The following is a 27074-nucleotide window of genomic DNA, read 5'->3' as shown; positions in this document are numbered from 1 at the left end:
ATAGCAATTGTGAGTCTTATGATATAATGAACTTTGACACATCTTTGTAATAAAATTTTAACAAAGTTAGGGGCTCCCTTAAACCGGAAGTGTACCCCATGTGCTTCATGCTTTGCTGTGCAACATATCGACAGGTGCCAGTATATCGTTTTGGGCCTGTGGCAAGATGACACAAGATGCAAGTCGAATCTTCGTTGGGTATAGAGCATTGGGTTTCCATAGTAACCACATTCCAATGGCAATACGATATCACAAAAAGCACAAGGAGAACTATGTGATAACAGTGGTTGGGAAGGCATTTCACACCTACAATGTAAGTACAGATGTTGTACTAGTAGCAGAAGTATGTTTATTTAATTATCATTATTTAATCATCATAGCACAGACAGAAGAGGGGGACTACTGTCTAATATTTGGCGATGTGTTCAGTGTAGATTTATGTAATACGAACACAGTCCCTCCACCCGTGGATGGAGGGACTCGGATACTGTGCCAGTGTCACTTTGTGTGCTAATTAATAATCGGAAATGAATGAACGATTTTAGATACATTGTATTTCTAACTCAATACGTCCCCTGTAACAAGCCGCATTGAAATTATCGTACAGCAAGAAAATTTTCTCTGAACATCTCTTCGGGAAGATACGTAATTTTGTTTCACACCAACCACTCTTCAGTGAAGAGGGAATCTTTCAGTCTATCTTTTGTCCAACTTGTCTAGAATATAAAAGTTTATTGTCATTGTCCCTTGTCATCTCAATAAAGTGGAACTTTTTGTCGATTTCTTCAAGATTTATATTCTTATGTGCACGGTTTATATTTTTCAGTGTTCCAGACTAAGAATAACATCAGTCAGTAAGTAGCATACTTATGTAATTGGTACCGGATTTCATTTGTTAAAGAATTACAACACAATTTTGCCAATCAATAAACCAATCTACACTTTATAAACAGAAAAAAACACGCTGAGCTCATTTTAATTTAATTTTTTCATTATATATATATATATATATATATATATATATATATATATATATATATATATATATATATATATATATATATATATATATATCTGATAATCAAAAGATTAGTTGTGCTTCATATTTTAAACTGTAACAAACATAATTGTTCCAAGATGCAGTCACTACAACAGAATACGTCGGTTTCGAGTTACCATAAGACCATGCGGTAATTCAAGGATTTTAAGCTTTCGCCACTAGGGGCGCTCTTCCTTTGACCGGAAGTGAGGGCTACTTTCTGGACTCTGGTCTGCGTACATTGCGATAACATAGACTCCGTATTCGTAACCTAAGTTTAGTCTACTTTCATCTGCTCTGATGTCACCGTAAGCGTTTGACTATGCCAAACTTTTACTGCAAAGCCGGCAAACTCGACAAATACCAATGGATGAATAGCATGACCTTCCACCGTTTCCCCGATGTTAAGAAACGCCTGAAATCGAAATGGATAAGGATGATACGACGTGAACTTAGCTGGGTACCTAACAGTTTCCACATGTTTGTGATCTATTCCGCTCTCTGACTATGCGCCCCATAGACGTGTGTACATATGCCTGAGAAAAAGTGTGTCAGGAAACCAAATGACTACCGGTATATTTCCTATCTATAGGGATTATGCCACCATGTCGTCTTCGACGTTTGATTTTACTGTGAAAAGTAGCAAGTTCATCTATCATGTAACCGTCGATCGTTCCCTATCATTCTCAAAATTCATACCTCGTACTTAATTTGCTTCAAAATCTCTCGTTTCGTGTGATTTTCTGCCGAATTCGACGGCCACATCGCCAAAACATAAGCTTGAGCGACATTATTCGACCTTATTTGAGGGCGATGATTCTTATAATACTAAACGAAACGGCAACAGTCTCGATGTCGGCGTCTTGCCAACGCATATAAAACGGGAACTTGCCTCGCTACTTGAAGAGCAAGATCATTAAAATGCATTAAAATATATTTTCACGAACACAAACTAAGGAAAGAATCTACACTGCGACTGATGAGAAACTACGCTCGGGTTTCGAATCGCAAGCATCAAAGGGCCACTCTATCAACTTTTCACACCATAGGCCCGGCTGCGTCTCGCCATAAGCTTTCCCCACACGAACAAAACATTACCGTACACACAAATCCAAACTTCCCTACAAATATCCGAAACGAAACAAACATTTTTATTAACACAAACAATCGGATAAGAATGTAGGAACACATATACACAAACTCGACACAAAAAAACATTTTGGATAGTATGGTGGGGAGCCTCTTTCACATGTTTTACATTAGTTTCTAATCCAAGGTCAATGGATTTCTCAGCAAGCTCTACCAACTCAGCCTTTTTAGCTTTGGAAAGGGGAATCTTCCTTGCTTTTAAAAATTCTCGTAGCTCTTTCATGTTCATTTTGCGGACGTCTTCACGCGTGATGTTGCGACTTCCCTCCATGACTAAAATTTTAGCCCTCACTTTTGCAAAATCTCGAGCGCCCCCATGCGACCGTTGTTAAAAATTCGTGCGTTTTCTGACAACTCGAAACCGACGTATTGTTCCAAGAGTTAGGAGGCACCGTTGACCAGTGTGTAGGGCAACAGACTCACTATCAGAGGATGGTGGGTTCGAGACCCGGTTCAAGACCCGGAATGGACTCACTGTTGGAGGATGGTGATGTCAAGACTCTAGCACGGTGTTGTGCCTTTGACCAAGGCACTTTACTCCTCATTGCTCCATTGGGTGTTTTAGTGGGTTATGCGTACCTCATCCTGTAATTGGGCTAACGCCAGTTGGATGATGGACTGATAAAAAAAAAGATACAGTCACTACAACAGACAGAATTGCTCCAAGATGCAATCACCACTACAACAGACAGAAGTGTTCCAAGATACAATCACTACAACAGACAGAATTGCTCCAAGATGCAGTCACTGATCCTGTGTCTTGTTGCAAGACATATGTTCATTTTGTAAATGTACAGTGCAGTAATAATGGTCACAAAACAATAAACAGACAATTTAAGTTTATGAATTGGAGTTCAAATTCAACTATACAGTTGTATGTAACTCTGATGCACTAATTATCATGACTTACAGACATTTGATCTGACAGGTCACCGCTTAATGCAAATGACAGAGAAAAAATAACACTTAAATGGCTTCAGCATTTTTCGTTTTTTCTACATTTTTGCCCACATTTTTTCCCACATGTATTGGAAAAAAGATGTGCTGTGAATGTTTGGTCACAAGTCTATTTGATATCACCGTGAAACCAGGAGTAGTTGGCTGTAATGTTATAATCAGTGTGAATGAACAATCTGACTCAAATTTAAATAATTTGATGATTCCAAAACTTGTAGTATAATTCTTAGTTGTCAAAAGTCACATGAGTGTTGAAATGATGACTTTTTTCTGTTTCGTGTTTGTGTTTCAGGTGATGTACATCCTGACAATATAACATGTATGGCAATTGATGCGTATCTTGTCTACACTTCATGCAAGAGTGTCATCAGAGCATTTGAAAGAAATCAAACAGTAAGAACTTGTTTACCTTATTCAAGAATTCATATATATTCTAATTATCAAATGAGAGATTGATAAAACCTGATTCACTAACCAAAACCTGACTGATGGAAAACAAAGTGAATAATTAATGACATGTTATTATCTCAGTTTCTGAGCTCAAGAATTTGTTTGTTGCATTACGCTAGTCATAAAATTACCAATGATTATATGTAAAGCTTTGCAGAGAACCAGGGAGGAATTAAAAGTATCGCATTCCAGATAATTCAGATCAAGTTTACTTCAACAAATACTGTAATAAATACAGTGAATTTCTAAAATCGTATAAAGGATTGTTATATTTGCCTGTGAAATAATAATCTTCTAAATTTTATATCAAGATTCATAAAGTAATTAATCACTGAGGGAACAATTTTTACTAACAGCATTACTGTTTTTCTCTTACTAGATCAGACATACGTATGAGGGTCATGAGAGAGAGGTACATATATTGCTACCATTTGGGGAACATTTGATATCCATTGATGAAGATAATGTCATGAAAATTTGGGACATCCATTCAAGAGGTATGTTTCAAAATGTCCAATGTGTTTGTACATACATAGATAAGACTATAACATTTACATTATCCATACATAAAACTTGTACGTTATTTTCTATCAGAACATGCATTTTTCATTGTAAATTTATTTCTCTATGCTCCATTTTTCTCTCCAAGATATTTATCTAGAAATGACATTTGATAAGAAGACGTTCCAGGTATCAGCAGTTGTCCATCCGAGTACTTATCTTAACAAGGTCTTGTTTGGTAGCAGACAGGGAACCATGCAGATATGGAACATCAAAACAAAGTGAGTGGTAAATGAAACAAAGGAGGAGCAGTATTGTGGTGAAATTAGCATATCAAAACTTTGATGAATATTACTGCTGTTGATTTGACAGATATTGTCTTAAAAGGGATAGTAGCGGTAACTTTTGACCATTTTTTCCGCCCGACCACATAATAAAAACCAAGCTAGATTATATCTATCCCACCCTAATTGTCGATTGACAAGGAAATAAGTCGAAACTAACACCCGATTGTGAATAACGAACGGTAATAAAACTGTTTGCTGGCCTGCCGCTAAGCGAAGTTCACGGTGCTTGTGTTTACAAAATGTTAGGCGATCACGTGGTATGGAGCACAAGGAGTGATGATATCACTAGCCACGCGAGAGCGGGATTTTAAACGTGATCACTGTAACAATAGAGATTGTGAGCGTCGTATTTATATCCAACTTACGCACATGTTTATCTGTTTTGATTGTGATGTACGTCCACTGTTCGTTTGAATCTGGAGTGTTATTTGTTCAAACTCTTTTTTTCTGTTGCTTGAGTATGAGAATGCTTTTTACGTTTCAAGTGGTGATGCATTAGGTCAGAGTAAAAAAAAGGTAATTTAGGCCCGGTGGCCAGACCCGGCATCGGCAGTCGATGCATCGCGCGAGCTAGCACCAGGGTCCGAAACCATGGTCACCGCGTCAAAAAGCCTGAAACGTCGAGCATTTTTCCACCAACTATTCTTTACCAAAGTTTAAAACTAGTGCATGCATAATTTGGTCAGTTTGCTTTGTCATTTATCGGCGAACAAGTCAACTAGTTCAACGTAAAGGTGACGATGCGATGCTGTACTTCAAGTTAACGGGATCGGGAATGGCTTACACTCGAGGCCCGCGGACACTAGTTGTGTAGGTACGTTTGACGTTGACCTACATGATCCGCAGGAATTACTTTTTGAGCAAAATTTTGGTGGTATTTGTAGTTGAGTCATTACATTTGCTAACTCTGGTTACGTTTCCTGAATACCAAACCAATAAATTTAAACGTACCACATTGTTTCTGCTACAGCGACCACTACAAGTACAGTGAGCAGTGACAGTTCGCGAGCTCGGACGCAGGGCCCGGGTCACCATCAATGATCGTTCAGTACACAGGCTCTTGACTCAATGCAGGCGAACCGCTAGCTGTCACTGATGCAATAAAATACAAAAAAATATTGCATCAGTGACGGCTAGCGGTTCGCCTGCATTGAGTCAAGAGCCTGTGGTTCAGTGTACAGCCGTCCGCGATGTGTACGGGCTGTTGCATCTGCTTATTTTCCTGAAAGAGTGTTTGCATTTTGGCTAAACAATCACTCTGAAAGGCGCTTTCGTACTTTAGACATTTCCATCGTTAGTATTGCCTATTTCAGTCTATTTTTAAATGCATGTTTTTGTTTGTTTTTGTTTATGGGGGGGGGGGGGGGGGGGGGGGGGATTCTTATAAAAATGTACTTACGTCACGAGCATCACCATATCAGGACAACATACAAAACAAGTGTACATGCATGGTTACATAAGTAAGATTATTTCGCAAATGAAAAAGACAACATAACTGCAAACTATAAGTCATGCGAAGAATTTATTTACATAAGTGACCAAAGTTTACCCAGTTACCCGCAACTTAGCTCTGTGTAGTGTGTTACCGGCGTTATACGGCCTCCCACCACAGCCCTGCAGACTGCCTTAGACAAAACCACTGGTAGCTCCTCGGAAATACCGCTCCCAGTTTCTCCGCCGAAAACGGCCGATTTTGAATCCAAAACTTGCATTGATCTTCGTTTTCGAGCACACCCACCTGGCCTAGGTACACGATGTGCACAGCTGCACTAGTAAACTTACGCAAAGCCTACTTTTCTCTCTCTATGCGAGGGAAGCGTTCGTGGAAGGACGTATAATGCTGGTAACACACAGCCCTGCTACGCAGAGCTACCCGCAACTCAATTTGGTCTCTCACGTTCGAAATGTTCAAGGGTTATGACTGTGAAGGCTAACATTAACATTTTACATCGCATAGCCACACAGTGGTGGACATGTGAATAGGCTTCCTTGTTCAGTTATATTCCCAGCTGCAGCTGTCAATGTGAATGGCAGATACATTGTTCGGTCGACCTCAATGAACGCTTGCGCGCGCTGTGGTGTGGACGCGAACAGAGTTGAACTGTGCGGTACTTCTCTTGCACATGCGTACAAAGTCGATTATGTTGCATTCCGTGTGTCAACATTGTTGAATTTCTCTCCGTCAAGAAATTCACTTCGTCAATATTCTTTATCACGAGGAATTGATACACGTTACGTACTGAGGTCAATTAGTAGGTGATTCTTCATGATTCACTATGCTTATTCATGTGAATAGTTCGCGACGTGCAACAAAAATAGTGAAAATATTCTCAAAAGTTACAGCTACTATCCCTTTAATTCTATCAGAAAAATACTCATCACGGCTATAGAACATTTTACTGCTTGGGTAAAGATTTGTCTTGAAATCCTGTGCAATACTTCTTGTTAGGCACTGTAGAGGTGTATAAGTGTAAAAATGCTTGTTAAAGAATTCTCACAATTTACATGGTTCTGCTATTGTTTATGTTTCAGTAAACTTTTGTACAGTTTTGAAAGTTTCCAGTCTGCTATAACAGTTCTGGAACAGTCACCAGCAGTGGATGTGATTGCAGTGGGTTTAGAATCTGGAAAAATTATACTTCATAACATCAAATTTGACGAAACTGTGATGACATTGAGTCAAGAATGGGGACCAGTGACTGCTATATCATTCAGAACAGGTCTGTATATTGTTCCATGAGAATAATGTTTTAGACGCAGTGCCTGTAGTTTTTATCTGATGAAAAATACTTAGTAACATAATGTTTAAATTTAAAAAGTGTCAGCTATAGCATGGCCAGCAAGTAGTTGACAGCAGGCTTGTCTTGAATCCAATAGGAGTTACTTTACACTTTAGTAATACATTAATTCTATCATTATGCAAACTACTATAAATATGCAAAAGATAGTTTGACTCTGTGAACACACTATAAACTACTACTAAGATCATATACACCTGTTAGGAAAGATTATACTGTCCTTCTGCTTAATACAATAGCTCGATACAAGATCTCATTATAATACCCGACACTTGACAGACAATGAGGGTTGATATACATGTACAGTCTTCCTCCAATTGCAACTTTACCTGAGTTGTCATTTTTGATAATTCTACATTTTAGAAAATGAGAAAGATGATTATTAGTCCAGAGAAATCAGCAGTTTACCCATGTCAATTAGGGCTGTTCTAAAGTCCATCCAGTTTACCCATGTCAATTAGGGCTGCTCTAAAGTCCATCCAGTTTACCCATGTCAATTAGGGCTGTTCTAAAGTCCATCCAGTTTACCAATGTCAATTAGGGCTGCTCTAAAGTCCATCCAGTTTACCCATGTCAATTAGGGCTGCTCTAAAGTCCATCCAGTTTACCCATGTCAATTAGGGCTGCTCTAAAGTCCATCCAGTTTTCCAATGTCAATTAGGGCTGTTCTAAAGTCCATCCAGTTTTCCAATGTCAATTAGGGCTGTTTTAAAGTCCATCCTTCTGTTAACTTATTATTTTCTTAGAGAATCTCACTTCATTTACTAGAGATTCCATGTAAAACTGTAATTATCATGCTGTAAACACATTATACCATCTTACAAATACTAAAAGATTGGCTGTTAAAAAATGAATTGGCGCGTATTTTTCCTGATAGACAACTAGAGCATAGTACTATTGCAATTACATCTTTACTGCAGATGGACACCCAATTATGGCAACAGGAAGTACTGCTGGGCACATTGCATTGTGGGATTTAGAAGAACGCAAGTTGCAAAGTCAAATGAGGGATGTACACAATGGTGCTGTGACTGGAATGAAGTATTTGCCATCAGAACCATTGATGATCACATCTGCTGCTGATAATTCCATCAAGGTAACTCTTTAAAGGCCAGAAAAATTCTTTTGAGGTTACTGTTTAAGGCCAAACCCAGTATGTGATAATTCCGTCAAGGTGGCTTTTTTAAGGCCAGACCTAGTCTGGCAGAGACCCTGCGATTCGCGTTCTTCCCTGTTGGAACACGCGCGCGCCCTTCAGAGACACGACGTGAATCCCAGGGTCTGGACGTTCTTGCAAGCGACTGGTCGGATTTCTGCCTGATCCGGGTACTTTATAGAACACCACACATCCGTTAATCAAAACAAAAATGACAGGTACCATAGCCAAATAAAATGAAAAATGAAAAATAAAAACATACCGCGTATATACAGTGTTCTCCCCAGGATCAAGCAAAAGCGTAGCGGCTAATTTGCATAATCATTTGCATATCATTAATTTATATTTGCATATGGATATAAGCTTGCACATGCACCCACGCATTCATGTACGCTCACAACAAAATGCAATGGTAACACACAAGTATGCAATTTGAACATCATGCTTGGAAACTCTTTATTACACTTAAATAAATAATCACAGTATAGTACAATTGCAATTAAAATAGAAGATTCAAACAGTAACAGCAAGTTCAGATTGAAAGCACGAAATAGTTCGTCTGATTGGAGTTTCATTTATACATATATTGCTAATAAGATTGTCAAAAATTGCCAACAAAGAGGAAAATTCATAAGTTTAAGCTTTACACAATTCAAAGGTAATTGAGTTTTATATCATTTTTGAACGACAAACACCGCGAATAATGTTTCATCACGGGGATCAATTTCAACCAGCCCCCCCCCCCCCCCCCCCCCCCCCCCCCCCCCCCCCCCCCCCCCCCGTAACTACCACTGCCACTGAACATCGTCGTTCGATTCTTGATTTTAAAAATACCACCAAGATGATCACAAGACATGAACTAAGTACGACTAGAATCACTCGAAAATCAGGTGTAAAATCTTTCAGAGAACGTGTCAGAGTGGAACCACACGCGACGCCAAGATCAATGTCAACACGTTATAAACACGTCGGCCAACATGGCCGCCGCCATATTGGAATTTATGCAATGTGAACTCGATCGCGATCGTGATCGTACTCGGACAAAAAAAAAGATCATCGTTGTAAAATCATAATCAACCTCACTAGTCAACTGCTTCTTTTGTTTCTTTTGCGGTCCATTTCGTTGATCAAAGCATGGGAATGTGATCAAAGGCCCTGCTAGTGCTACACCGCCTAACTCTGTGAAATACTTGTCCTCGATGTATACCGACCTTTTGCCGACTATAAAGGTCTTTGTTGGTCGTAATAGTCGTTGTAGAATGAAAACTTGTGAACAACCCAGCCGATTCTTCTATTGTTTTAACGTTCCTCTCAACACTTACGGACAAGTTATCGGACGCATACCATACTTCACACCTTCCACTCTTTCACCAGGTTGAAAGTTGCTGTGAGCGCTATTAGATATGTAGACAATGCATGCAACAGCTGGTAGCTACGCAGAGCGCTAGCGTGTGAACTAAAGGATGGCGGGAATATTTTAAAGCGTAGCGGGAGAATCAAAGCGTAGCGGGGGAGAGGCGAAAGCGTAGCGGGACCGCTACGCTAAAATGGCCTGGGGAGAACACTGATATAGGTCTACCAGCTACTAGTTTATATCACAGTCCCTCTATCCACCGGTCTGGAAACGTGGCTGGTTTCTTTGTGACACTCCGTGATATGAACCAACACACGATTCACACCTTAAACAAAGGACACTGACAATGTTCAACTGGCAGCTATATCGATGTCGCTACCCCACGATCCTATGACAGCCGCAATGTGATCGTTCAAAAACATGACGTTTGTGGGTTGTTATTTTCAGAATATCACAAAACATTACAACTTGTTCACTTTAGAAACACTAAACAATTTATTTTTTCATTAAATGGGTAACGTTGCCCCTCTAGATAAAGCTTGAAAGGGACCACACATTATGGTTGCATTATGATCACGATCGAAAAACAAAATGGCCATGCACTGTGCACAAGTGTCATGGACTATTGTCCGAAATCAAGAATACAGGCAAAATCAGCTGAATATTAACATCGACAGCTGAGTAGTTCATTACCAAACTTGTTATTGTGTTGACATGATAGCATTTTTAAAAGGTATTTACTGTGCCTGAGCGCGAGCGTACGTATCGAGAGTTTGCCATATTGACGCTACATGGGAAAATATATATGCGAAAAAAATCTACGTGCATTTCTGCAGTTGTCGTTCCTATTCTGCTCAGTTAACAGACATAATTTCACAGAATATTACACAGAAAACATATTTCGATCATATTTGGAGGCACTGACTACTAGCATTGCAAGAGAAATGGACGACAAATTTCCGGTGTGTTTCGAGCCGTGCTGAGCCGTGCCTGAGCGAGCGTACGTATCGAGAGTTCGCCATATTGACGCTGCATGGGAAAATGTGCGACCACACAACTAAAATCTACATGCATTTCTGCAGTTGTCTTTCCTATTCTGTTTAGTTAACAGACATGATTTCACAGAATATTACACAGAAAACATATTTAGATCATATTTGGAGACACTGACTACTAGCATTGCAAGAGAAAGGGACCACAAATTTTCCGGTGTGATTCCAGCCGTTGCTTGTGCTACGTACGTCAACACACTCGCAGCGGTCAACCCCAGAAATTATCGCACACTATCATCATTTACGATGGGATAAGGATCACGAAAAAACACACACCAGTTTCACGATATGATAATTTCTGTCTTCGTGTCGTAGATAGACGCAGAGAACACTTAATAGAGCCAAAAAAAGCGAAAATTCGAGAAAAGCGTACACACAATCAGGGACTGTGGCATGCAGGACAAACCCAAGCTACGCATATCACATGACTGGCCCTCGTATCACGGTTCGGCTGTGCGGTCTAGTGATTGACACCTTTTACAATAGGCGTTTCCAGACCGGTGGATAGAGGGACTGTGTTATATTCTCTCCGCCCAGTTAGATAGGTGTTTCTTTTGACGTCATTACCCTTATGAATATTCATATACTTACAAGAACCGACAGTAGCTGTGTCTGGCAGCGCGTGCTCACAGCTGCACAGCCTTCGAATGCAGGCCCATCGCGGCGCGCACAAAACAAGGCACAGCGACTGTGGAGAGTCTAGGCCAGACCCAGTATGTGATAATTCCATCATGGTAACTCTTTTAAAGGCCAGACTCAGTATGTAATACTGTAATTCCGTCAAGGTAGCATTTTAAGGCCAGACCCAGTATGTAATAATTCCATCAAGGTAGCCTTTTTAAGGCCAGACCCAGTATGTGATAATTTCGTCAAGGTAGCATTTTAAGGCCAGACCCAGTATGTAATAATTCCGTCAAGGTAGCCTTTTTAAGGCCAGACCCAGTATGTAATAATTCCCTCAAGGTAGCCTTTTTAAGGCCAGACCCAGTATGTGATAATTCCATCATGGTAACTCTTTATAAGGCCAGACTCAGTATGTAATAATCCGTCAAGGTAGCATTTTAAGGCCAGACTCAGTATGTAATAATTCCGTCAAGGTAGCATTTTAAGGCCAGACCCAGTATGTAATAATTCCGTCAAGGTAGCTTTTTTAAGGCCAGACCCAGTATGTGATAATTCCATCATGGTAACTCTTTAAAGACCAGACCCAGTATGTAATAATTCCGTCAAGGTAGCATTTTAAGGCCAGACCCAGTATGTAATAATTCTGTCAAGGTAGCATTTTAAGGCCAGACCCAGTATGTAATAGTTCTGTCGAGGTAGCATTTTAAGGCCAGACCTAGTATGTAATAGTTCTGTCAAGGTAGCATTTTAAGGCCAGACCCAGTATGTAATAATTTCGTCAAGGTAGCATTTTTAAGGCCAGACCCAGTATGTAATAATTCCGTCAAGGTAGCATTTTAAGGCCAGACCCAGTATGTAATAATTCTGTCAAGGTAGCATTTTAAGGCCAGACCCAGTATGTAATAATTCCCTCAAGGTGGCTTTTTTAAGGCCAGACACAGTATGTGATAATTCCGTCATGGTAACTCTTTTAATGCCAAAACCAATCTGTGATATTTTTCCTAGGAGTCATTGTTTCATCAGAACTGTCAGCATCTGACATTTGTGTTCTTCCTTGAACATTCTATACTAATCAATAAACAACAAATCTCCCAATTTCATTGATACATTTGTCTAATATATATGCTAAGTTTGACAATACAACTTATAGTACATAATTTTTTGAACACCTTCCGTCAAAAACTGAGGATATTGATTATGAATATAGTGATGTATTCACTTTGTAAACATTTCTATGTATTTTCTACCTTTGTTTTCCTCTAGCTGCAGCTGTTATGATCTGTTCCATTAAAATAGTCTTTGTTGTTTTCTTGCTTTTTCAGACATGGATATTTGATATGCCAGATGGAGGAGGCAGATTACTACGGCAACGATGTGGCCACTATGCTCCTCCAGACAAGATTAAGTTCTATGGTAGTGATGGTAAAGATATCCTATCAGCCGGTAAGTGACACTTACACCTTACACAAATAGGTTATCTTTCTATTTAGACACAAATATGTGAATGAATTAATGATGACAGAGACAAGTGAGTAGTGAAGATAGAAAGAAAGACTGCAGGAAAAAGCGTGCAATGAATTCACAAAATCAAAGTCCTATTCACAGAAGGTACCATCAGATTTCAAAATTGAATGTCTCTAACTTTTCTGATTTACTTACAGAAACTCTGGGGTAAACTTTGTGCATTTCTAATCTTATTAGTAAAACTTGGACCAAGTTTTAAATTTTTTATTTTTTGACAAAACTGAAGACTACTGTGTTGCCAAAGTGATAGTGCATTTTCAGCTGCAATTACAAATGTTCTCTATATACGCTATTTTATGGATTTCTCTTCTTTTTTTTAAGCGGAGAGGTCATACTGTCTGCAGCTGTGGAACTTTCTTATTGATATACATTGCCTTCTCAGAAATTTGTGATAATGCTTGTTCATAGTTTACCAGTTTTGTAGCTTTCTAATCACTTCAAGACTTTGCCAAATATACTTGTTGCATCCCTTTGCTCATACAAAGCTACTTTGGCCACAGTCACCAGTTTCAGTACAGTCGCCATTTTAAAATTTTGGATATGCACAAAGGATATTAGGCAGCTGCAGACAGAGTGACTCCCCTCTTTTTAAGAACACGTAATTGCCAAGATGGTATTAAGATTCCAGTGGCAGATGTATTATGCTTCATATTACAGGCCAAGACAGTACATTGAAGTCTTTTTCTACAGAACATGACAGACAAAACAAAAACTTTGGACAAGCCACAATGAACAAAAAACTTGTCAAGAAAAAAGGATTGAAATACGACGTGCATAAATTACCACCAATCACAGCCTTTGCTGCAGGTAATGTCAATATCTATTTGAAATGAAGTTGTCACATTGTGACACTAGCTCAATGAGTTGTCACAATCAGTGAGGCTAACTCCAAAAGTTGTCACACTGTGAGGCTAAAACTCCAAGAGTTGTCACACTCTTAGGCTAACTTCAAGAGTTGTCACACTCTTAGGCTAACTTCAAGAGTTGTCACAATGTGAGGCTATAAATAACTCCAAAAGTTGTCACACTCTGAGGCTATATATAACTCCAAGAGTTGTTACACTGTAGGGCTAACTCCAAGAGTTGTCGTATTTTCAGTTTGACAGTTGAAATAGATGCAGCATGTATCATCTTTATTTTTTTTCACATCCCATTTAAGATCCCTTTTGCTTCTCATTTAGGCATGTTTTATAGGGATACAGTTGTCAGAACTGTGCTCAAAGGTCATATGGGTCCCATATAAACACTGTATCCGAAGTACGATGGTCATTGAAGAAAGTTAGAACATGTCTGTCATCATCTACATGGTGTACTTTATATATTGCAGCTATGGTGATGAGGTGCATCTAGGTATCGTGCATGAAATACAATGTTTGTAAACAATTAACTCGCATAGGCGCAGTTTTGCCGACTGTTTCCCTTTAACTACAGTATCCTGTTTGGATGCTAAGATGCTATAACTTTGTCATTGTTTTCTTCCCATGAAAGAATCTGAATCTTATCATTTGTTTCTTTATTTTGAACTTTTTTGCAGAAACTGCTCGGCAAAGTGAGTGGGATGGTATTGTTGCATGTCATCTTGGGTGTCCCGTTGTGACATCCTGGAACTATCAGACAAGCAGTATGGGAAAACACAAAATAAAACATGAAAGGTTTCAGAAAGAAAGAATACATGTAGAGGCTTTGGTAAGTCTATCCAATCAACCTCAACAATACTACATGTAACTTGTCAATCTGGAAATAAATCCTAAATTATACTAAAAGGGAATATAAACTTTGATGTAATAAGACTGGTCATGAATTTTCTAGTTTTGCAGATAATCATTCATATCAAGTTTTGATATCAAAATGTTTCCATTTATTTCATGTTCAGTGTCCATACAAATTTGGAAGTAACAAGTTTGTTTTGATTTTAATGTACTGAAGTGATGACTTTTAATTTTCTTTTATTCCAGTGTGTTGATGTGAGTAGCTGTGGTAATTTCTTTGTTGTTGGTTGGAACACTGGCCATGTTGATTTGTACAATATACAGTCTGGTCTCCATAGAGGCCAGTATGGCGACCCAACAGGTGAGACACATTCAGTGACAGATTGTTATAATTCTCTGCTTAATTGATAAATCCCCAAACTCACCTTTGAATCACAGAAATCTCAATTCATATATTTATCCTGAAGGTTAAAATCAAAGCCAATGTGTAAATTAGCATAATCAAAATATCTAGAAATACAATCCAAATTTATCATTTTTCCTTTGAATGGAAAAGTTTTATTCCAATAATCCAAGGTTCCTCTGCTATGATATCGTCAGTTTTCTTTTTTCCATTTTCTATGAGCTTTATTGTACTTTCAAGTATTATGTAAGTTGGGGACAGATATTTCATCTCACAAACTTTTTTACTTTTTCAGTCTTCTATTTGTGGAGGCTCATTTTGAAGCTGTTGGAGTAAATAAAGTTTCACCGTCTTGTTTTGAAAATAGAAAATTCAATATTTTTCCCTTAGAGTTGAGATAACATGAGGGTTTGCAGACATTTTGAATTTCTAAAGTCAGTAAATATTGCAAATATTGGGTAATTTGTTTCTCTAATCCCACAATTTACATTGTGACCCCCGATTTTTATTCTTGATTTTAAAAGAATGGTTTAAAACTTTCATTACAAAAAGTTTGAACAAAAGTGTGTTTCAAGTTATATTTAATTTTTGATGCAGAACATATGTGTTCATATAAATTTGTCCACTTTTCTTTGACATGTATTTAACAATTAGTATTCTTTCAACCAAGTTCATACAGAAACATTTATCCTAGAACAATATTTAATTATAAAACTGCCAAAAATTGTTAAAGTATGCTGTCATTTGTAAATTGGACAGTAATGTTGAAGTGTGACTGAAGAAATAATACAGTGCTGTTTTCATCCTGAAACAGTGACAATGTTATCATTCCATGAGGGAATTGGCCGGCACAAACCATGTAGGTAGACTAATCCCCTGAGAGCGGAAAAATTCCGCATTGCCGAATTAACGGCTTATGACTCCCCAGAGAGTAAATAAACTACCGATCAAGTAGAACAAAAGATCACAATGTTTATGAATATGACATCACCCGTGATATTTGTAGAGCAATCACCGATTGACAGTCAGTTCACACCTCAAGTAAGGTATCTTTTCATATGGAAATGATTTTGAACCTACAGCGTTTGTGCCGGGGAATCTTGGCATGTTCTGTGTCATCAGCTGACAGTGAAATAGACCAGTTTATTTATTATTTGTTAGCTCACAACAGAGCTGTCAGAGGTGTGTGTATAGATGGACTCAATCAGATGACAATCACTGCATCCACGGATAAAACACTCAAATTCTGGAGATTCAAAACAAAGCAGCTTCTTCAAACCTTATCCATGGAATCATCTGTTGATAAGGTTCTCTTGCATCGGGAAAGGTAGGCTGGAATCGTTTATCTGTACGTACTTAGATTTAAAGCCCCAATTGCTGCGAATTTTATATGTTATTTTCATGATTTTATTTTCAAACCAAAGTTGGTTTGTGTATTTGTGCTAACTGAAGGACATGTGTAGAAGTATCAGTGCTTGCTGATTGGACCATGCCTAGGCATTTTAAGAGGTTAAATAATAAACGGATGACGCACTCATAAATTGGCGCTCCCGTGGAAAAGTGCAATAAACATTGTACTCATAAAGAAAACAAGCATGGTGCCATTTACTAGGATGCACAACACACGATGACCAACATTTTGTTGTTGTAATCTTTATTTTCTCTCTCACATGATTAGTTTTTGGAAATGCGGAAAATCTAAAATTATGTTAAAACGTTTGAATTCACATGCCACTTTCAACACTTATGACAGTGTTATACACTTTTTCAGTCTTTAATGGGTCTTATTTTAAAAACTCAGAATATCGGCTTATTACATATTTGCAGCTATTGGGGCCTTAAATTGGTGTGATCATTAGTGAAGAAGGTGGAGCAATGGCGTGAAGGGAGATGTTTAAATTCAAATTATGGATCTGTTATTAAAGAAAATTCAGCAATAATGCCTCTTGCCTTCATTTACATACAGAGTCCTTCAAAGTATTAAAAGACATGTAAAAAGTCCTTGAAAATGAAATTGAGTCTTGGAAAGTCTTGGAAAATTATTACTTAAGGGTTTAAATTGGTGTGATTGGCAAATTAATACTTAATACTTGTAATCTACAATTGTCAAAACTGACACGATCAGTCGTGATATCATAACAATTATTTGTAAGACTATATAAAAATGATATTGAGTGAAAATGATATCTTTAAAAGTTCTTTAATTTACTGCAAAAGTCCATGAAAGTCCTTGAATTTTGAGTGACTTTGAGTGTATGGACCATGAATGTATGTATTGCTTTTGTCTATCAGTGTATTGACTATTGTTTATACAGACATGTGTTCATGTTGTTCTTGCTGCCTCTACTAGCATATGTCATTATAACGCTCTCCATGCAATTTGCCGCTTTAAAATTATGAACCAAAATGTACAATAAAATTGATATTTCCTCACAGCAGAGTGCCTTTATCACAACAAATGAATCATTCTATGTTTTCATTTTTATGAAGAATTTTAAATCCATGAACTTCATCACAGAAATCTTAGAAGTGTTGTAAAACTTTAGAATGTAAATGATGATAAAATTTATATTTCTCAGAAAAATTATTCAATGGGAAGATAATCATGACTTTTTATGGTATGTCAAAAATAAAATTTGAATTTTTTGAATTTGGTGTCCATGGCAAATACAAAAACTTCCTCATAGAGATCTGCTGTAGGAGGACATACAGTAATTAATAAGTAAACACTGTCATTTGTCTATTCCAGTTCAATGCTAGCAGTTTCCCTCGATAATTTCAGCGTGGTCGTTGTCGACATTGATGTCAGAAGAATTGTTAGAAGGTTTAGTAGTCATGGCAACAGAGTCACTGATATGGTAATTGCATCAGTTTGTCTTTTCTTGATTCCCATGTACAAATTGTCTTTAATGAAAGATATCATTTTACACAATTGATACAACACTACATACTGCCATAGTAAAAGCCCATTTCAGTTTCAAAAACAGACCTTACACCACTGGACAGACTCTGATACTAACTAACATTGTGACTGGCAATCACGTGATCCATTCTGACAAAGGCTAACATTTTGAAATCCTCAATTTATTATATCCATTGATTTTGCGTAGTACAATACAAAACCACAGCCACAAAGCAATAGAACACTTCCGATCAGTGGAGTTAAACGGGAAAATACAGGACTGTAGTGCACAATAGAGGATTACTAATGACGCAGCCACGTCCAACCAGTAGCATGACTCTTCTACATTTACATAGATTTATGATAATCCGGCTTTTATAGGGGAAGTTCTGTTTAAGAAGAACTCACCTTTTGTTGAACTGATTTTCTCTCTTTCACCAGACATTTAGTTCTGATGCTCGATGGCTTATCTCATCATCAATGGATTCTGCTATCCGTACATGGGATCTGCCTTCTGGAAGGTAATTGAACGTCTTGAAAGAAATCATTTTGGAATATAAAATATCAACTTGTAGTACAAGAGTGTAGATGCTGCACATGATACAAATCAGTCTGAGGAAGATTTCATGCATTTGAAAGCTACAACTTATCTTTTTTTGAAAAAAGCATTAAGATAATTGTAATCTAAGAAAATGGCTTACCTAGCAGCTATTTTTCTTTCTGAACTTTGCAAAACCCTTAATTGATCTGAATTCTGGTACATGTAAATTCGCAATCACTCCGTTGTCATTGAAAATTGAATACATCTCAACAAGCTTACAATGCCGAATGAGTTTTTGAAGTTTTTAATATTGTAAAAAGACACAAGTATTCAGTATCATTAAATTTTCTCCTAACATCCTAAACAGGCTGATAGATGTATTCCTAGTAGACCCTGCCCCGACAGGTGTTGCCATGTCACCAACGGGTACTTTTCTAGCTACAGCTCATGTTGATGATCTCGGTATCTACCTTTGGTAAGTATAGAAAGTAACTCAACTGAAATAAATAGTACTATAATAGGTACTCACTCAATTCAATTGAAATAAACAGTATGCAACAAGTCAAAATGCGGACACATCACGAGAATACAATGCAGTATCGCCCAAACTTCGCGTAATAACCCCTTTATCATACATGCATGCTTTGGTTACGACTGTTTTCCTACGGACGTTCCAAAATTAGTGACGAAATCAAGTGAAAGCGACCTTGCTTTCTACTCACTGTACTCACAAAAAATTGGTTGCTAAGGAGTGATGACAACCGTATCACTTCTTGATATTATTGGCGGTGGACGTAAAACATAGGCTGGAGTGTGTAAAATGAGTGTGTTTTCGTGTTTGAAACATCACCTCATCCCTTCGCGAAAGTTATTTGGCCAGCCAAAATCAGATCAAAATACTTGTGCTGCGCCAGCGTTCATTTTCAAACTCAATCGAGTGTGAACAGATGATAGAGTTAGAGCAAGCAGCTCTGCGACATCTATGAATGCACAGTGAATTTAATAGCCGTACCAGTCAGTTTATCTCCAAGAATTAACCATGTCCTCAGACGTCAAATATGCCGAATTTACCATCTTAGAAAGGAATTTGTGAGCGGATTAGGGAAAACGTGAAGTGAGTACACTGTAAGCTGTTGCGTCGTAACTCGATCGTGATTTTCTTGCTGTACGAATAAAACATTTAAAAGGTATTTACATCGTCTGCTCGCATATTTTCGTTACTGGCTTGCCTAAATAGAACTAAACTTCTTTGAAGAACCTAAACGAAAGTTTGACTTTCCCTAGTATCTTACATCATATCCGAAACCCGCACCGGACACAATCAAGCCCTGGGAATCTCACTGACAGGTAAAAATTGGATAATATGTGCACCTTGTCTGTGGCGTCAGTATTTTCAGTGCGGTTGGATTTTTGTGGTTCATTCATGGCTGTAAACATTGTAATTCAAAATCAAGATACTTAAACTCGTCAACAGGAAACTTGTCATATAGCGGTTCTCTCATGATGCGCTGTCAGACGGGGACCGTAATCTTCAGCAGCATAGACGACATGAAAACACTGCAGTGCACCATATGGGACCAGCCGCGAACGATGACAGGTGTTTGCAAAACATACAAATTTGTTTGTATGGTTTTGGTAACAACTGTTCTTGTGCCTATATAGTAAGTTTAATGCCCGTAAACTGACTGCAAACAAAATTTTGACCATGATCACAATGACATTCCGGAGTGGCACAAGTCTTATTCATATTCGCTCAGCTAGTTTACATATATTCTATATGAACGCTCCAACGGAGGTCACGCATACCGGCGAAGGTCACGTACGCGTCGCTGTAAGTAGTTCAGTTACAGTGAAAATATAATTTGTATTTTAACATGTTAAAATACGGGTTCATATCAGTACCGTCTAAACAATAGGAAAATGGCAATAGCATAGCATGTATGATAAAGATCTATATTCAACTAATCTCTTGAGTGAAGTGGTTTGCCAGGTTTCTGTTACTATATATCACACAAAGACTCTGTCATTCTTTTGTTTTAGTTTGTCATTGGTTATTTTGTAAAACAAGCAAACAAGTAAAGTAAAACAAAGCGTTATCACAATAAATGTAGCCATTTTCAGTTTAAAAATAATGATGCACACAAAAGTTTTGTTTCCAAACATAAATAAAAACATAATTAAATTTCTTAAAGTTCAGTTTTTTTATAGTAAACATAAATCTCTGTGCATATTATTTGAAGTCCACTAAATGTACTGTACAAGTATTGCATTATCCAAACTCAACTACTGGTATGACATCATAGAAGACAATCCTGGTGAAGAATTTTCCAGTGAAATATAATGCATATTTAGCCTTAAACTATCATAATGCCAAGTATTAATCATGTATATTCAGTCACATTTCAGTATCTATCGATTTCAATTCCAGGTCAAACCGAACATTGTACAGTTATGTATCGTTGAACCCTTTACCTCAAGACTATGTACCCACAATGCTTCACCTGCCTGGCACACATTACACAGAACAAGGTAAATTAAGAGAAATTATTCTGTGTTCTCATATTGTGTTGCGTATTCTTTATAAGCTGACTTGGCCAAATTGAAAGATGACTGAGAAATTCAGTAGAAAAAAACAAGCAGGTTTGAAAATTGAGTGATTCCGCAACCCTTACCTTCAAAGGGAACGCTGTACATTTTTTTGCTTGAAATTTCAGCGATCCTATATTTACATAGGTCTTCTTTTATCAATAAATTATGGCAAACGTCCTTGAGAGTAAGACTAAACTAACTTTGCAGGATTGTTTCTTGACATATTGTTGTGCCATTGTCACATCTTGAATTGTTGTTTGCAGACGAAGAAGAGAATCCAACTGAATCAGAATCCAAATCACATGAGGACATTGATTTAACAGGATTCAAATCACCAGAGCAAATTTCCAATGAATTGGTGACATTATCACTGCTTCCACATTCAAGATGGAAAAATCTAACCAATCTTGAGCTCATCAAGGTATTGTTATGATTTCTTTGAATGGATTATCCTTTCATCACAAAGTCCAATGACATACTCTGTTTCTCTTTTGATTGTGGATGGATGAGTTTGTTGGTAAAATCTCCACACATCTATGGATCAAGGTATCGACTTTCTGAGGAGTAGGTTCAGAATACGGTCTTTAATACAAATACTGACACACTATACCATAAACATGAAGTGCAATGATACATATTGGACAGAGTACCATTTTGAACATTACAAACATTAAACAAGTGAGTTACAGACAATGATCTTTCAGGTATGTTGGTTGAAAAGTCATTGAGTTCTCTTTAGCTCACATTTGGCATATGTATATATACCAAACAGAGCTTATACGGTAAGACAGTAGCAGCGGGTGGTGTCTGTATGATGTCTGTATACATGTACGGATGTACAGATGTATGTATGTCTGTCCACATCAAAAACTCCAAACTAAGGGTCTGTAGCAACTGTATCAACCTTGAGAAAACTATGAGTTTAACAGCCAGTGTGTAAAATTTTGTAATAAAGAACCACTGTTTTTGTACAAACTCATACGGACTCATAGCACATTATAGAAATACAGGCACAGAAAAGAGGCGACAACTTAAAGAAATATAAATTGCCAAATGATAATGTTTTTACCAATTTCAGAAGAGAAATAAACCAAAGGAACCACCCAAAGTTGCCAAATCAGCACCTTTCTTTCTTCCAACTGTGACTGGAATCATTCCAAAATTTGCTGCTCCTAGCGATGAGAGTAAAGATCAGGTGAGAGAAATTCATTCTTGTTTCAGAAAAAAATGTGTTGTTCCTTGTTCGCATGTTCACAAACTTACAAAATTTCAAAGTTTGCCAGCTTTTTATTTCCTTAATCATAGAAAGACTGAAATATAAATTTGTTATTTTTAGCATCAAGATTTGGTTCAAAAAAATTCTTTCCAATTGTTTATGCTTATCTGCCAAGGACACGGGATTTATAGTGTTATTTATCAAACAGCAGTCCTAACCAGATACACAGACCGGACAAAGAAAATCGAATAGATATTTTCTGTCATACAAGGCATTTCCCATCCATTCCTTTCAATCTCAAATCAGTATGTCAACACTTAAAAGCTGGTTTTCTCACTTGTGTTCTTGCTGTTTCTGTACAGCCACCGTCCCGTGTGATGCATTTTAGCAACCTACAGCTTCAATCAGAGTTTGTCCAACTTGTCCAAGACAGTATGAAAGATGAAGAGACAAACTGTAAGTATATCTGTCATTGTAGCCATATTTTGAATACTAATCAAATAGTGTTTCAGTAAATGTACAGCTATTCAGGTTAATTCAGTTTTACTCTTTTGAGAAAATACTTCAAAGATGTTATTCTATCTTGCATTGTGGCCATACATAAATGTAGTGTCTTCATGAACCCTCAGTGTTTTCACAACATCTTCTGTCATTCATGTAAACATGTTCTGGCTGTGATAAACAGAAGTATAGTGGGTTTCTATTCAGCATCACAGCTGTACAGCCAAATGTAAACTCTCTATATAAACTGCGTGTACATTGGTAATGTGCTGGTATACCAGGGATCTATGAGCAATAACAAGTTATTATGGATGGGTGAAATTACTGTTGCACCTATGCATTTTAGATTAAATTTTTCCCGCTGAAAATGCAGCACAATGTCTCCTGATACAAATCATTATGTGAAATTAGTAGAGCAATATTGTTTGTGTACAGGGGCATAGTCTCTGATTTTGTTGTTGTTCTTTGTTGGTTTGTTTATTTATGAATTCATAGGTATAGTAAATGAAAATAAAGCTGAAAATGATGTCGTTTTTTTATATATTATTTTATATATTGCTTTATTTCAAACAAATCTTTATTTCAAACAAACAAACAAATATACATGTTCATATCTCAGCAATATTGTTATTTTAGTAGATGTTCTCATAGACTAACAAATAATCAAACAAACAAACAATGAGAAAACATTGACGACTGAGCTCCCTGTGGATTGTGCTGCACAGTTGTTCAAATTTCACAGAATCGATGAAGTATCCATGTTTGCTGGCCTACATTCACATAAGTAATCCCTGTTTACTGGTACTGGCTTACCCTTATGTGTCACAATGTGGATAAATTATCCTTATCACATGCACAAGCCAAGTTTGTCGTCTCTGTAGTTATTTACATGTATGTCATGATAACCCACGTCTATGTCATCAATTTTGGTGTGTCAGAACTACTTTGCGCCGATCTGCGATGTGCTTATCAATGCAAACAAACAATATGGTGGCTCATATTTCTCCCACAATCAAAATTTGTCTGACGAGAAAATTTGTAAAAATCAGTCAAATTTGTTTAACAAAATATATCCACAAATCAAATTTTGAGTCCTTCAGCAAAACTTTTGTTGCCAATATGGGGGTTCGTATCCATATAGATTCCACCGCCGCCTGAACTGTTGATGCACACTGTACTCTAATGGAGTAGACACGCAGTTTCCATTGCAACAAGGGAGTCGACTGCTCATCCAGACCACACACTGAGCCTCAAAAAGTAGTGTAATGAAATCAATATTTCATAGACTACAACATAATTATTCGAACTGTGAAAACACAAGAGCGTAATGCTTGTTTATCCTTAACGAATTATGTGATAATTTTTGGAAAAAATGAACTTGAAGCTGGTCGCATTACAGGGTATGGTCAGGCGCAATGTTTAATACACACAGTGTTTCTGCTGTTGAGATTTAGTCAATTTTTGTTCACAAAAAATAACATAACTTTCTCTGAGTCAAATTTCTAGGCCTATGCTATCTTTGACATCGTAATATAACTTCACAGAATGTGTTGAACCATATCATCTGGCAATAGCTCCATACACAAACATAGGTGGCGTGTTCTTTGCTTATGTGACCAGCAACTAGAAATGATTGACAACTTGCGGATTCATTGATATGATTCCAAAAGTAGTTCAAAAGTTTAAATGTGGAATTGTTTAGGAAAACTGCTTTTAGTTTGTAAAATGTAATGAATACTTGGCTTGTGCATGTTATTATTCCCCAGTATTTTTCTACATTCAGCTTGGAAAATACTCATAACGTAATAACTATGTCACTGCTTGTCTTTGACTTGTGGTGACACAGTCATTATGTCACTTGTATTTTCCTTGGCTGAACAAAGAAAAAATGCAAGGGAACAATATTAACTGGCTTACCTTCATCAAATTCTCAGACAGTTGTCTCAGAACTTCATCAAAAAAACTAAGTTTGCATTTTTCAATTCAATTGAGCGACTATTTGCACAGAGTTTCTGTTGTATTAATAACGTCATGTCAGAATTTATTCAATTTACGGTACACAGTGACACAAACTGAAACATAAGTTGTTGATTGCTTCATGTTTACTTCAAGTCTTCAATGCTGACTTGACACCTGGAAGATCAATGTGATACTTATTTGCTTGATTTCAACGTTTGTTTTTACTGAATGATCCACAATTTAAAATATAACTCTTAGAAACTCAAAGTCAATTCACTCAATATATTTTTTCTTTGAATTTCAGTCAAAGCCATGCTGGAGACATTGAAAGATATGAGTCCATCAGCCATAGATGTTGAACTACGCAGCTTGGCTCCAATCGGAGGGGGATCTGTAGATCTGATGCTGCAATTCATGAAATTTCTATGTCATCTTCTTCAAAGCAATCAAGACTTTGAACTTACACAAGCTTATCTGGGATTGTTCCTCAAGGTTTGTACCAAATACTTGTGCCTACTTTAAGCTAACACAGATTAGAATGTGACAGTGTCAGACATGGATTAGAGATGGATTAGGATTTGACAATAACAGGCATGGATTAAACATGGAGTAGGATATGACATGGATGAGGATATGACAGTGTCAGACATGGATTAGAGATGGATTAGTATATGACATTGTCAGACATGGATCAGAGATAGATTAGGATATGACAATTACAGGCATGGATTAGACATGGATTAGGTTATGACATGGATGAGGATATGACAGTGTCAGACATGGATTAGAGATGGATTAGTATATTACATATATTACATTGTCAGACATGGATCAAAGATAGATTAGGATATGACAATGACAGGCATGGATTAGACATGGATTAGGATATGACATGGATGAGGATATGACAGTGTCAGACATGGATTAGAGATGGATTAGGATTTGACAATGACAGGTATGGATTAGACATGGATTAGGTTATGACATGGATGAGGATATGACAGTATTAGAGATGGATTAGGATATGACAATGACAGGCATGGATTAGACATGGATTAGGATATGACATAGATGAGGATATGACAGTAGTAGAGATGGATTAGGATTTGACAGTAATAGACGTGGATATGAGATTTTGTTGACAGTGCTTCACTTGATAAAAAAAGGCTGGGTAAGCTTTATAGTTGTAAGATTAAAACTACTTGTACATGTAACTTAATGTCGTACATACTCAAGTATTGTTGAGATACAAGTAGTTTTATAGATTTCATTGTGTTCTTTTGTCTTTCCCCCACAGCTCCATGGTGATGTAATAGCATCAGAATCAGTATTGATAGACAGTGCAGAAGAGTTGCTAGAAATACAACAATCATCTTGGCACAGACTTCATCATCAGTTCAGTAAAAGTTTATGTTTGCTAAGTTATCTGAAAAGTGTCACACTCTAGCATTTACAAAATGCTGTTCGATACTCGAGTCTCTGTGACACTGTGATGTTTACTTGTTTTGTTCAAGTGCCTAGTGATAGTCATTGTGAAATGGTTGAGAACAAAAAGCTGATAACGTAGTCAATATCAGAATAAGAATAAGAATCAAGCAAGTATACTTGCTGTATAAGATGTTACTTTAAAAATACTCGAATGGAAGCTATTGTGAATTGGAATGCATGATAGATTTTGTCACATCAGCAAGAAGGTTGTCACTAAAACTTTTAGCTAACCTACCCATCTTTTTAAAATGTATTGGAATGACTTGTTGACACAGGGTAAAATTCCATCTATGGAATGATGCTGAATATTTATCTGTTCAGTGTGCATGTTTTATAATATGTCTGCTTTCACTACAAAATGACATTTTTTTTTGGTGCTAAATGTCACGCTCCTGCCAAATGCAGGCAGTGCCATGCCATCTTTGCCTATCCTCTTAAATTTGTAAAGGGAGTGCTTTTGAAGTTTCACACAGATTGTCTTCCATTGTAATGCCTTAGTTTTTCCCAGAACATGTTAAACTCAATCACCATGTTAGCATTAGACAGCTTTCTTCTCATACGCTTTGTCTCATATACCATAATTTGTCAGTGGACATTCATTTTTCAAGAAGTTCATCAAAGTGGCAATCTTCCAAACCAAGGCTGATGTCTATTTTGGCATTCCTGTACATGTCACCTTCATCTTGTCAACCAAATCTACAGTTCCAAAGTGTAACAACCGCTTTGCATAAAGCAAATGTCTTACTTGATGCCTACGCTTTTACCTGCTTCCTATGTACTTTTATAAAATAAACTTTTCATCCACTTTAAAGATA

General features: G+C 37.3%; 1 protein-coding gene across 1 annotated transcript; it reads left to right on the top strand.

The window, feature by feature from the left end:
* Positions 1–59: 59 nt before the first annotated feature.
* LOC139117961 (WD repeat-containing protein 36-like) lies at positions 60–27074 on the top strand. Its single transcript, XM_070681218.1, has 21 exons — positions 60–313; positions 827–854; positions 3438–3538; positions 3975–4092; positions 4245–4377; positions 6976–7163; positions 8162–8337; positions 12750–12870; positions 13609–13758; positions 14486–14637; positions 14907–15021; positions 16225–16390; positions 17813–17921; positions 18407–18486; positions 18874–18981; positions 20935–21035; positions 21359–21516; positions 22174–22290; positions 22674–22767; positions 25076–25263; positions 26069–27074. Exons 1-21 carry the CDS (start codon positions 167–169, stop codon positions 26216–26218), a joined length of 2700 nt encoding a protein of 899 aa, XP_070537319.1. The 5' UTR covers positions 60–166; the 3' UTR covers positions 26219–27074.

The sequence above is a fragment of the Ptychodera flava genome, chromosome 18 (assembly GCF_041260155.1).
Source record: "Ptychodera flava strain L36383 chromosome 18, AS_Pfla_20210202, whole genome shotgun sequence".
Classification (NCBI taxonomy): domain Eukaryota; kingdom Metazoa; phylum Hemichordata; class Enteropneusta; family Ptychoderidae; genus Ptychodera; species Ptychodera flava.
Note: the sequence above shows the minus strand (reverse complement) of the source record. Positions and strands in the feature narration are given on the sequence as shown.